Consider the following 12,792-nt stretch of genomic DNA (forward strand, 5'->3'; position numbering starts at 1 on the left):
AGAGACAGAGAGACAGAGAGAGACAGAGAGACAGAGAGAGACAGAGAGAGAGACAGAGAGACAGAGAGAGACAGAGAGACAGAGACAGAGACAGAGAGAGACAGAGAGAGAGAGAGAGAGAGAGAGAGAGAGAGAGAGAGAGAGAGAGATCCTACTCTCAGATCTCACTCTCACTCAAGGACAAATTTCCCCAGATGTCTCCACTATTATAGTAAGCTGGGATGGGGTCAAGATCGAGATGCCACCTCAACTCTAAGCCAGCTTCTTTCCAGAGTTTTTTTCTCACTCTTCAGGACCTGAAGAGAGTTTGGAAATGCCTTTTCTCTTTAGGCAGAAGACTCTAGCTCTCCCCATTCCACCCTTCACATGGCCTCAGAGCACTGAATAATCAATTTCCACTGATGAGGAGATCCTCATGCAAATTACCCTTTGAGACTTGGTGGCACAAATATAAGGAAAAATTCTAATGTGGAAGACAACACATAAAAGGCAGCAGAAAAAGGGAGGAGGAGGGAACTTGATTGTGGTTGTGGTTTGTCCTTTCTCAAAGCAGAGCACAATATCAGGAAGATGATGCCAAGACTTGCAATTGACTTTGATCTGAAGGGAACTTGATGGAGAAGTCAGGAGAGGTGAGAAATGGACAGCTGGCTGGCCCAGGGGATCTCCTGAAATGAAGGGTCCAAGAGGAGACGTCCAATCAGAGAGAGGGCACTTCCGAGGCATGAATTCCAGGTCTGGAAGGATCTGAAAAGGATTCTTCCAGAAGGTGGGACTTGAAGGAAGCCAGGGAATCCAGGAGACAGAGGTGAGGAAGAAGACAGTGCAAGCACGGGGGACGTCAAAGCCACGGTATGGATGGGAAAGCTGGAGTGTAGTGTGTAAGGAAGAGCAAGCAGCCCAGGGTTGTTTGAAGCTTTGCCAAGGGCAAGGTTGGCGTTATTCTAGCAATGCCTTCACCCCTCTTGCAAACAAGACTATATAGAGTTTCCCCACTCTAAAACACAGAAACAAAGAACAATTCTGACCTCCTACTCAAAAAAAGCCAAAGCACAAAGATATGTCATAAAAGTTTGGATGGGGGCGGCCAGGTAGCACAGCGAGTAAGAGTGCCAGCCCCAGCGTCAGGATGACCTGGAGATCAAATCTGGGCTCAGACACTTAGCACCCACCCAGAAACACCTGGCTGTGTAACCTTGAGCAAGTTACTTAACCCCAATTGCTTAGGGGTGGCCAGGTGGCTCAGTGAGTAAGAGCACCGGCTCCAGTGTCGGGATGACCTGGAGATCAAATCCAGGCTCAGATACTCAGCACCACACCCAGAAATAACTGACCATGTAACCTTGAGCAAGTTACTTAACCTGATTGCTTAAAAAAAAAAAGTTTGGATGGATTTGCTATGTCTGGTTCTTCTGTAGAGAGGGAAAAAAACACAAGTAAGAAGTTTTCAGTAGAACAAACTCTTAGAGATCTAAGTCGCAAGGGGAAGGGGTGTCTTGAAGAGAACACCTAGACTATCTCATTTTACAGAAAAGGAAACTGAGGCCCAGAGAAGGGAAGTCACTCACTCAAAGTCACACAGTCAAAAGTCAAGCTCGGATGCAAGTCAAAGTCTTTTAATCCTATTATTTGGTGCCTTTGCTAAAACGGCCATAGCACAGTTGCTATGTTTGTACTATTAGAAATGAAACAAAACCCATTCTTTGCTTTGTCCTAAGGGCACTTTCCTACCTCGAACACCTTCTAAGAATGTATTCATTTTAAAGGCAGCACAAGAGTCATTTCCACTCTAGAGAAACACCCCAGATGGAAGTGAGGCTATAATTATCCTTATGCCCAGGTTAAGTGACCAAAATAATATTCTAACAAACATTGAAATGGTTTTTCTTCATCTATCTGATGACTAAGACCTAAGATTACACCAAAGGATTATAGACCTAGAGCATAAAGGGGAACTCAATCTAACCTCCTAATTTTAGAGATGAGGAAACTGAGACCCAAGAAATAAAGTGTCATGTCTAAAATCATAGAGGTAAGCATAAGAGGCAGAATTTGAACCCAGGTCCTTTGACTCCAAAGCCAGTGACCTTTTTGCTCTAGAAATTGAACCTTTGTATACCATTTAAGGGAAGGTTTTTTATTTCTTGAAATAAATTTATTACAAAACAAAATTTATTACAAAAAATTATTGGTTTTGTTTTCTATTACTTCTTTCCAAATATGCCTCTCTCCCTCTATTAAAAAAAACCTTTCCTATATTATAGACAGACTCTAAAAAGAATTTTAAAAATAATTTAAAAACCCAACAAATTAAGTATGCTTGACAGTATAAGAAATATTCTTAAATCACAATTTCTCACCTTTGAAACAAAGGAAGTAGAGTATGTTTTCTCATCTCTTCTCTGGGACCACCACTGGTGACTGTAATTCATAGCATTCAGTTTTGTCCTAATATTATTTCCATTTCTATTGTCTTCATTGTGTATTTTTTTTTCTGCTTCCATTTACTTCACCTGGTATCAGTTCCTATGAGTCTTCTGATGTTTCTCTGAATTTTTCATATTGATTGTTTCCCACGGTTTAATGCATTCACGTAGCACTATTTATCCAGTCGCTCCTCAACTAACAGGCACCAATTTTACTAGTTGATTATTATCAGAAAAAAATAATGCTTTGGATCTTTTGCATGTATAGGACCAATCTTTTTGTCTTTGATATCCTTGGGTATATATTCCCATTGATGAGATCCCAGAGTCAAATGCTATGGTCATTTTAGCACCTTTTAAAAAATTACCGTAAAACTTAATTGCTTTCCAGAAAGAACAGTGCGACAAATTCACAGTACCACCGATAGTGCTGTCTTTTTTTCTACAATTCCTCCAGCATTGACAATTTCTATTTTCATCAATCTTCTAGGTGTAAGGTGAAACCTCAATTGGTTAAATCTGCATTTCTCATATTATTAATGATTTGGAGAAATATTAATATGGTTGCAAATAGTTTGCAATTCTTTTGAGAACTGTTTGTCCTTTGACCACTGAGCCACTGGTTTCTTAGTTTTATATATTTATGTTAGTTCCCCACATATTTAGGATAACAGGACCTTACCAGAGCTATTTGGTTAAGATTAGCCCAAAGATTCTTTTTTTTTTTTTTTTGGCTGTTTGGAGGGGGCAAGGCAGGACAGTTGGGGTTAAGTGACTTGACCAAGGTCACATGGCTAGTGAGCGTTAAGTGTCTGAGGCTGTATTTGAACTCAGGTCCTCCTGACTCCAGAGCCAGTGCTCTATTCACTGTGGCACCTAGCAGCCCTGCCAAAGATTCTTAATAATTCTTTTTGTCTCATGGAGGTCATTGGCTCCAATTTGGTCCATTCTAGTTTTCAGGGAATTTGTTGCTTGGGCAAGGCTTTGTACTTCTTGTGTGAAACTATTAATTCCCTTTTCAAGGCTTTGTTTCATAGATCTAATTTCTTTTCTGCTTTTTCCCTCTAGTACTCTCTTTTAAACTCTTGCTTCATCTCTTCTAGAAATTCTAGTTGAATTTTTGCCCATGCTATGGTTTGCTTTGAGGCTTTGCTTGTAAATATTTTGGAGTCACCCTCTTCTGGGTTTATGTCTTGAGCATCTCTGTCACCATAATAGCTTTTCATGATGGAATTTTTTTCATTCGTTTGTTTGCTCATTCTTCAAGTCTTCTTCCTGTCTTTGGACTTGATGTTATGATTGGGATCAGTGCACTTCTAGAAGGAAGTTCTGAGCTGGTCTTGTTGCTGCTTTCTTAAGGTATTGAATATTGTGTTATTCCAGCATCTCAGAGACTCAGGCTGGGGACCTGCAAGCTTTCAATGCTCTCAAAGTGATCCTGTCCAGGGTAAAGTCTTGATCACTGCCTTCCTGGTCTAAGCTCAGCCATGGTATTAAAAGGTGCTTCCTCCTTGGAAGGAAAGCTATGGCAAAGCTGAACAGCATACTGAAAAGGAGAGACATTTACCATATGCTATACTTGGGATCTCAGCAATGTGGGGAATTTTCCAAAGGAGAACTCTCTCCACAAACGCAGATCCTATAACCTACAAGCCCATGGCTTAGTCCTTAGAGATCACTTAGCTCAAATCTTTTGTTTTGCAGAGAAGGAAACTGAGGTCAAAGTTGCTAACTGACTTGCCCAAGGTCATAAGGTAGTAAGTGAAAGAGCCTCTAATTAAATCCCAGATCTGATGCTCTGATGTCCAACCTGGCACTCTTCACTGTACTGAGTTGGCTGAGGCACAGAAAAGTCAAATTATTTGCCTGAGGACACATAGCATTAAATGTCAGATATCTGTTTGTTCTTTTATCAGCAAAAGTATGCCTTTCTCTCCCTTGCTCCCATCTACACCCCCCAAATGGAAAAGAAAAACAAAACCCCTGTTGAAGACAGTACAGTTAAAGCAAAGAAATGCCCATTGTTTTTTAAAAATGGGTCTCATTCCGCACACTGAGGTCCTTCACGTCTTAGCGTGCTTTATCATTCATTCTCTGGAATCGAGGTTGGCCATGATGCTGATCAGAGTTCCTAAGTCTTTCAGAGTTGTTTGTCTCTACAGTAGGGTTTTCATTGTATAAATTGTTTTCCTGGTTCTGCAATAGTTCACACAAGTCTTCCCAGGCTTCTCTGAAATCCTCCCTTTCATCATTTCTTATTGCCCAAGTTTTACTTCACGTGTATGTAAACACTGTAACTTGCAATTGATGGGCACTCTCTGTTTCCAATTCTTTGCCACCACTAAAAGAGCTATCATTACTTTTGTACATCCATATATACGGTTTATTTTGTTTAGGAATTGTCTCCTGCCTCCTTCATGAAGTCCTCTTCAACTGCATTCCACTGAGCACTAGGCACCTTTAAGTGAAGTGGGAAAAGACCTTTCTATTTCGGTTCCAGCCTGGTTTCCAGCCTTGAGGGAAGAGGAGTCCTCTTCCTTCAGCTCCCAGCCAATCCCCCCCTTTGAAATGCCTAAGACTCCCCACAAAGCCCAAACCACAATGGACAAAATATCTACTTGAACTCTCTCCTCAACGATTGGCAAACTCCCTGCAGACCATACTCTCTCCATCCCAATGATTCTGAAGCCTCAATAGTCATTTAAACCTGCTCTGTCTCCCACTGCCACCTACCTTATTCTTACTCCTCTTAATCCTTCCCCCTCCCAGATGTCCCACATGAAAGCTGCCCTTCCCTCCTACTATATCCTCTGGAATGCCCAATTCACAGGCAGCAAGCTTGCTCTCCTCTTACATCTTTTCCTTTCCCATTGCTTCCTTCTTCGGGTTCTTACAGCCCTGACGCCTTCCTGAATACACAGCTTTCCTGGCTTTGCTTTCCAGCACTGGCTACACTGTCACTGATTCCCTCCACTCACTGGTTGGGGTGGGTGGGGTGGGAGGGAGTTGGAATACTCCTTATTCCCCACTGCCACTTTCAGGCTGTCCCTCTACCAGCATTACTAAGTAACCTCTCTTTCTTGGAGGTTCACCCAATACATATCTATTAAATCAAAGGCTTGTGGCTGTTTTCTAACCTCCAGGACACTCACTCTCTTTCCTCATTGAGTTCAGTGACTGGCTCACAGACTTTACCCTCATACTAGGGGGACTTCAACATACATACTGATATTCCACCAAATGCCCTAACTTCATAATTCCTAAACGTGCCCATTTCACTTGCACTCCTCTTCCTCCTCTCCACCTTAGCTACACACAGAGATGGCCATGCACTCAGTCTTGCTGTGACAAATGCACCATTTCTATGTTCATGGACTCTGAAATTTCCTCATCTAATCACAATCTCTTGTCATTCTACCTCTCCTTCTGCCTTGCCACCCCAAACTTACTCTTTTCCCACACTGTGACCCCTAATACCTCAACCCCTTAGTTCTTTTCTAGGCTTTTACCACTGTACTGGCCACACTCTTCTCTTTTCCCCATCTTGACTCCATGGTAAACCAGTTCAACTCTACACTTATGTCCCTTGGCCCCCTTATCTTATGGACAACCTTGCCCTGCCAAGCCTAAACCTTAGATCACTACCATCATCCAATGCCTTCACTCCTACACATGTGATACTTGGAGAAGCTAAAGAAAATCATGAAAATCATCCTGAATGGGTCCATTGCAAATTTGTTACACAATCTCACTGGGGCCCTTTCTGGATGGGCCGATCTGGGCTGTAGAAATGACTTGCTATGCTTTCTCTCCCTTGGGATTTTCCAATTAGATCTGTCTCACATGTTTTTGGTTCTCTTTGGAGTATTTTTTTTTTCTGGTTTGTTTTTTTATGGAGGGAAAACTCACTCTACTTTTTCTTTTTCAACGCTATAATTCTCTTCTTTGGGCTTTACATTCTTTTCTGTTTTTTACTTAATTTTTCTTTTTCATAATTATGAATTTGACAAGCATCAGCAGTCACAGACATTCCCTTGTACAAAGACAGGCAGAAAACGAGTACTGTATGGGACATTATAAAACTTGACTACATACAGCTTTTTTTTTTTTTAAGAAAAAGTATATATTAAATTTAATGCAATTTATATTGACATGATGTAATTTAACTCACCACCACTAGTTCTTACTTTCTTTTTTCACTTTTTAATCCTTCCTTTAGGATTCACCCTCCAGTTGAAATTCGTCTTGTTTGTGACTATAAAGAGAGCTCTACTCTCTTTCTTCAGGCCCACCTCTGTCTTTTCCTTGTTAAGTTTGATGTATTTCTAAACCAGACCTTTTTTTTGGCTAGTATTTGTGTATTGGACCCTTGGTCCTATTCAGATAAAAGTGAAGTTTATGAGATTCCTTTTGTCTACTCTTTCCTCCACATTTGTTTACTCCTTCTATTTACCCTATCACAAGTCGGAAATGTTTTCCACCCTCTTTTTCCTTATCTTTTCTCTTGTGTTTATTTTTTCCCTCTGCTCTCACTACCCACAAAACTATCCCCAGGTCCTTTTTTTTCTAAGGTAATTAACTCCCTCTGGGACCTTGGAAGACTTTTGTTGTCTCTTTTCCCAATTAGAATATAAGCATCTCATCACTGTGTAGACCCTTCCAATTACTCAAATGTTTTTAACCTTCTAGTTTTCTCTTGACTCTGGAATTTTTAAACTTGCTACTCAGCTCTAATCTTTTCATCAGGAACATTTGAAATTTCTCTTCTTTTACTAAAGGGCCATTCCCCAACATCTGTGCCCTCTCTGCTCCCCCTCAATTCAGAGGTAATACTCATTTTTGCAGGGCAGATTATTCTGAGTTGTAAGCCTTTATTTTGAAATATTGCATCCCAAGATTTTCTCTTCTTTTTTGTAGTTGTGATAGTCTTATGGGATCCCCAAACATACCTATAATACACATATACATACACACATTACATATACGTATATATGTGCATGTATATATACATATATTATATATTTGCTTTTACTTGCAAGCTTTGTATTTTAGCAATGACAATCCTAGGTTATTTAAGTTTGGGGTTTCTTACAGAAAGTGATTGCTGGATTCTTTTTTCACTTTGTCCTTTAGTTCAGATAGATCCAAGCAGTCTTCTTTCATGATTTCTTAAAATATGGAATGTAGAGATTTGATTTTTCATTTGGACAAGTTTTTCTAAGAGTCTGATAATTTTGAATTCTTTCTCCCTGACTTGTTTTCCAGATTAGTTGCTTTTGATTTTTTTTCTATTTTTTTCAATCTTTTGACTTTGTTCCAACATTTCTTGTTGTCTCATGAGTTCCTAGCTGAGCCTCACTTAGGTCAGTCCTTTTATAGTTTAGGTTTGATATTGGAGCAAAATAAAATACTTGTTGGTCATTCAGCAGTTGAGAAAAAATTTACTTAACCACAATCAGAGAATATCTAACAAGGGCAGGCACTGAAGATACTTCAAATTGATTCAGCTGGCTCAATCAGCACTTGAGGACCTAGAGGGCCACATGTGGCCTCATGGCCAGTCTCCCCACCCATGAGCTGGGCTAAACCTCCCTCTCCTGAATTATCGTCATGAACCAGCAATGTCCCTGAAGATTCTCCTGGCTCTGAAAGTTGGGCAATGAGGAAGGGACATTGACAGCCTGAGCCTTTACAAAGTCTCCAGGAAGGTCTGCATACCTTTTAAGGAAAAACTACACAGGGGTGGAGGGGTCAGGACTTTGTTCTTTTTTGATTTGAGATGCTTGTTCCCTGGGAAGTTTTTCATGATCAGTTCTAAGCTGGGCCCCTTCTTGGGCTCTTGGCTTGCCCCTGAGGGAAGGCAACAGGAGCTAACAGGCTCTTCTGAGACTTTTCCAATTTTGCCTTGCCCCTGGGAGGGCAACAGGTGAACATGTGTGTGTGTGTGTGTGTGTGTGTGTGTGTGTGTGTGTGTGTACAAAAATCTCCTTTTTATTTTTTCCTCCAGAATTCTAAGCTAATTTAAAAAAATCTCTAGCTTCATGTAGTTCTGATGGCTAAGCCAGACCCCACTTGTCCTGGGGGAGCTATCTCTTCTTCGCCTTCTCCTAACCCCCTTAGATGTTTACTTCTGTTACTCTCATTTCCTGCCTGTGGTCCTGGTTTGGGACTTTGTGAAAGGGCCAGGGCCCCTCCACTGCAGCATTCTAGGGTGGATGAGGCAGGTCCTGTTTGCTCCTGCCCCTCTACGTAGTATGAATGCTGCTGTCTCTTCTTCCTGAGCCTTGGGCTCTGATTAGTTTACTCTAGGCTGCTGATGCTAGCTTTTGTCCACCTGTTTCCTTTTCCTCACCAAATCCCCAGTTCCAGTCAGTCCTGTCCCCTGGTGTGACCCTGCCAAAGATCCATTTGGATGTCCTGGGCCCCTTGCATGGTCCCTGGCACAGTGATCTGGTGCTGAGTTTATTTTTCTCATGGCAGCTCCCAGTACTCAGAAGTACCCAGACAGGCTCAGCCTCCCTGTAGTGACCTCCATATGGGGCCTGGCTCTGTCCCCTGCTTCTGTCCTGACAGGCCATCGATTTCAAACCCAATAGCCAGAACTGCTGCTGTCACTGGATCCCACTGGCATGTCCTCATATGACAGTGCACACTGAAGGGCTTCACCAAGTGCCCCCTTGTCTTGTCCTCTTGTGCAGGCCTGGAGTGGGTGTAAAGACTAACTCACCTGTCATTGCTAACTCACGTTTGCTGGAAGTGCACTTGGGAGTAGTGGGTTCCATCATCAGTTAGGGGGAGTTCAGAACTGAGAATGGAACAGCCCCAGAAGTCCCTGGTGCAAATTCTGTCACTGCGGCCATCTCTGGTGGCCCAGCAAGTCTGTTCACACGTATCACACAGCATTGACCCGAAGGGTTCCCCTGAGACGACTTCCAGTTGGGACAGCCTCAAGCCACCCAATAGCCTGTAGTACCATTGTAATAGATACTTGGGAAGGAGATGCTGCATTCCTTGCAACAATAAGGATTAGGTCCAGATCACTCTGAGTGACCTTTGTAGAAAGGCATGCTGCAGGTTGGGCTGATGGGGGCAGAGAAGAGCAAATTTAGCTCTGTGCTGGGAAGGATCTCAGAGTCAGCTAGACCAAGGGCCTCATTTTACAAAAGAGGAAGAACATAAGAGGCTTGCTCAAAGTTAGACAGGAGTAAGGAGGCAGAGCTGGAATTCACACCCAGATATTTCAGTCCCAAATCCATTCATTCTCCTTTTCTCAGGACCAATGGCCCTGTGTTCGAATCCTGGCTCTGCTACTCTATTTGTATGACTTTGGAAAGTCACTTTAGCCTCTGTGGGCCTCAGTTTCCACATCTATAAAATAATGGGTTTGAATTAGTTTTCCACAACAGTGTCTTTGAGGTCTAAATCTGTGTTTTCTGTGGACTGGAAACAGACCAAAATACTCCCAAAGTCTCATTAATCTCAATTGGAAATCAATGTTTTGGATTAAACCCCTGGGGATTCAGAAACACTGGTCCACATATTCCTAAATTCATTCACCTATAAAGGCACATCTCCCCAGCTCCAGATCAAATTCTTGAGGCTTAAAAAAATACTCTTTTAGAAACTTCTCTTCCCTCCCTCCCACCCTTCCCTCCATGTCCAACTCTAGGACTCGTCCTGGCTTCTGATGCTTTGGGAATGTAAGCACTCTGGCCCTTTAGGATACATAGATGATGGGTCTGGCGGTGCCCACTGAGATGCAGAACAAGGATGGTTCATGTCAGACCTTGTAATGACCCAAAGTCAGGCTTCAAATGCCACCCTTCCCAGTTTTCTTCATCAATTCTCCAAAAGGAAAATGTTTAAAAAAAAATCCACCCTAATTTAAAATGTGGATTATTTTGGAAGCTTCATTTACCCAAATGCCAATAAATCTGAGGCACTCCCCTGGCACACTGAGAGCAGGCCCAGAAACTTCAAAACTTTTCTGAGAGGTAGGCAAAGGTGGAAACATTTACGAAATCCACCCATATTATCTTATCTGCCAAACCAAATCTTAACAAGTTCAGTCTATAATTAGGGATTTTCTGGGTCAACTTTTTTGTTTTTCTGGGAATTAAACATTCTTTTTTTTTTTTTTTTCCTAACATGCCCCTGTCTTCTCCCCCTTCCAGAAATGATCCTTCTGGGAACTTGTGAAGCGTCACTGAGCCCAACTCTGAGTTGCTGGCTGTGACCTTGGAAGGAAACAAAGACTTTGGTTCCCACACCTGTATCCAGTGTGGTCAGTGACCGTGAATATGACAAGAAGACCTTGAGTTAAGGAGAGTGGGCATGGTTACACGTTGTAGCATTATCTTCGAACTAAAAGGAGTTTACCAGCCACAGAAATCATAGAGAAGGTACCAATAAGATTGCCCAGAGAAGGAACGGCCACGAGTATAAAATGTCCAATCATGCCTCTTTTAAAACTCTGGAAGGGGGTCACATTTGCCAGTGAAATCAAGCCTCACGGGCTTCTTTCTTTGCTCCAGGCACGGGTCAAGATGGTGAAGACTGATTGGAAATGTTAGCTGTGATCTGGACAAATCCATCTTTGGCCGAAGGACTGACTGCAAGCTTGGCAAGCCCGCCTGGCATCTTCACTGGACGTCATAAATCACAGATATGGAAACAGATCTTGGCATACCATTCATGAAACTCCCAGGATACTGGCACTTCTCTCACTGTGAATACCATTCAATTTAATTCAATTCAACAAATTGTTATTGTTGTTCAATCATTTCAGGCCTATCCAAGTCTCCATGACCCCATTTGGGGTTTTCTTCACAAAGATACTGAAAGTTTGCCATTTCCTTCTCCAACTCATTTTACAGATGAGGAAACTTAGGCAAAGAAAGTTAAGTGACTTGCCCAGGGTCACACAGGCAGTAAGTGCCTGAGTCCAGATTTGAAGTCAGGAAGATGAGTCTTCCCAAGTCCAGGACCAGTGCTCTCTCCATTGAGCCACCTCACTTACACACACACACACACACACACACACACACACACACACACACACGTATATACATGCATATAAAATGCATTTACAATCTATATCTATCTCTATGCATTTATAATAACCAAGGCACTGAGTCAGGGATGGAAAAAAACCAAACAAGAGTTCTTATCCTCAAGAGACTTTCCATCTATTGATACGCTGAGAAGTGAATATAAAGTATATGTGATGAAATAGAAAGAAATGTCAAGAATCAGAGAGGGCTCAAGGCAAGAGGCTTGAGAAAGGGCACATAGGGGTGTTAGCCCTTGAGTCCTGCTTTCCAGAAAGTGAAGGACTCTCCAGGGAGAAAATGTGGATCAGGAAAGGTCCTCGCAGGGCATTTGTCTATACCATTCTACAGATGGGGAATCTGGGGCTCGGGAGATTAAATGACTCACCCAGGGTCACACAGCAAGTAAGTGGCAAAGGTGAGCTTTGAACTTAGTGCTTTCCTTTGATTAGAAGAGAAGAAGGATTTCTAGAGAGGGGGATAGGGGAAGGAGAAGATAAGGTTCACAAACAGCTGAACTGCCAAAGCATCTGCAGAAATACTGGCAAGCTCTTCTAGATTAAAATCTGATTGAAACCAGAAGCCTTGAACAAAACACAGATCACAGCAATTCACTGCAAGATCCAGTCCCTGGTTCTTTCCAGTGAACTCACACGACCCAAACTGTTTCTCTCCATCTTTATTGGAGGGTCGGCAGCCTCTCCATTCCACCCAAGTGGATTTCAGACATTCCATTTGCAATGAGGAACATTCTGGCCATCTCAAGCCACTGCACATAGGAAACTCACTTTTCTTTCAAAAAAGTGTCTAAATAGACTATATTAGGACCTATTATGTTCTCAGCATGCGTGTAGGCCATTCTTGTGATAATCCGCATAGAAATGCCTCATGGATTCAGGAATTCTGGGAGTCACGATATTCAGGGCCGCTGCAAAATGCCTTTTCATGATATATTTGCCTTGTATATCTTCCTCTAGAGCAAGGAGGCCTGCTTCTGCACAGACTGCTGTGATCTGCACATGAACAGAAGAGAGAAAACAATCATTTATTGGCTACCTAGAGTCAGGAAGACCTGAGTTCAAATCCATCCTCAGACACTTGCTGAGCAAGTCACTTTATCCTCTCTTTGATTCAGTTTCCTTAACTGTAAAATGGGTTGAAATGAAAAATACTCCCCAGGGTTGTTGTGAGGATAAAATTGAGATCATATTTGTAAAGAGCTTTGTAAACCATGAAGCATTGTATAAATGACACTGTATTTGAGACAGAAGGTCTGTGGATATATCCCTACCGTGCCAACCACTGCCTGTGAGACC

General features: G+C 42.2%; 1 protein-coding gene across 1 annotated transcript in view; it reads right to left on the reverse strand.

The window, feature by feature from the left end:
• Positions 1–12,137: 12,137 nt before the first annotated feature.
• AFG2A (AFG2 AAA ATPase homolog A) overlaps positions 12,138–12,792 on the reverse strand; it is a 205,478-nt gene continuing 204,823 nt past the window's right edge. The window contains exon 16 of the mRNA XM_069104864.1: positions 12,138–12,489. Within this exon, the coding sequence (XP_068960965.1) occupies positions 12,316–12,489 (174 nt within the window). The 3' untranslated portion in view covers positions 12,138–12,315. The remainder of the gene's footprint in view (positions 12,490–12,792) is intronic.

Source organism: Petaurus breviceps, unplaced genomic scaffold, assembly GCF_028583685.1.
Source record: "Petaurus breviceps papuanus isolate PSGF00001 unplaced genomic scaffold, PetGlider_PUasm1.0 689, whole genome shotgun sequence".
In the NCBI taxonomy this organism is placed as follows: domain Eukaryota; kingdom Metazoa; phylum Chordata; class Mammalia; order Diprotodontia; family Petauridae; genus Petaurus; species Petaurus breviceps.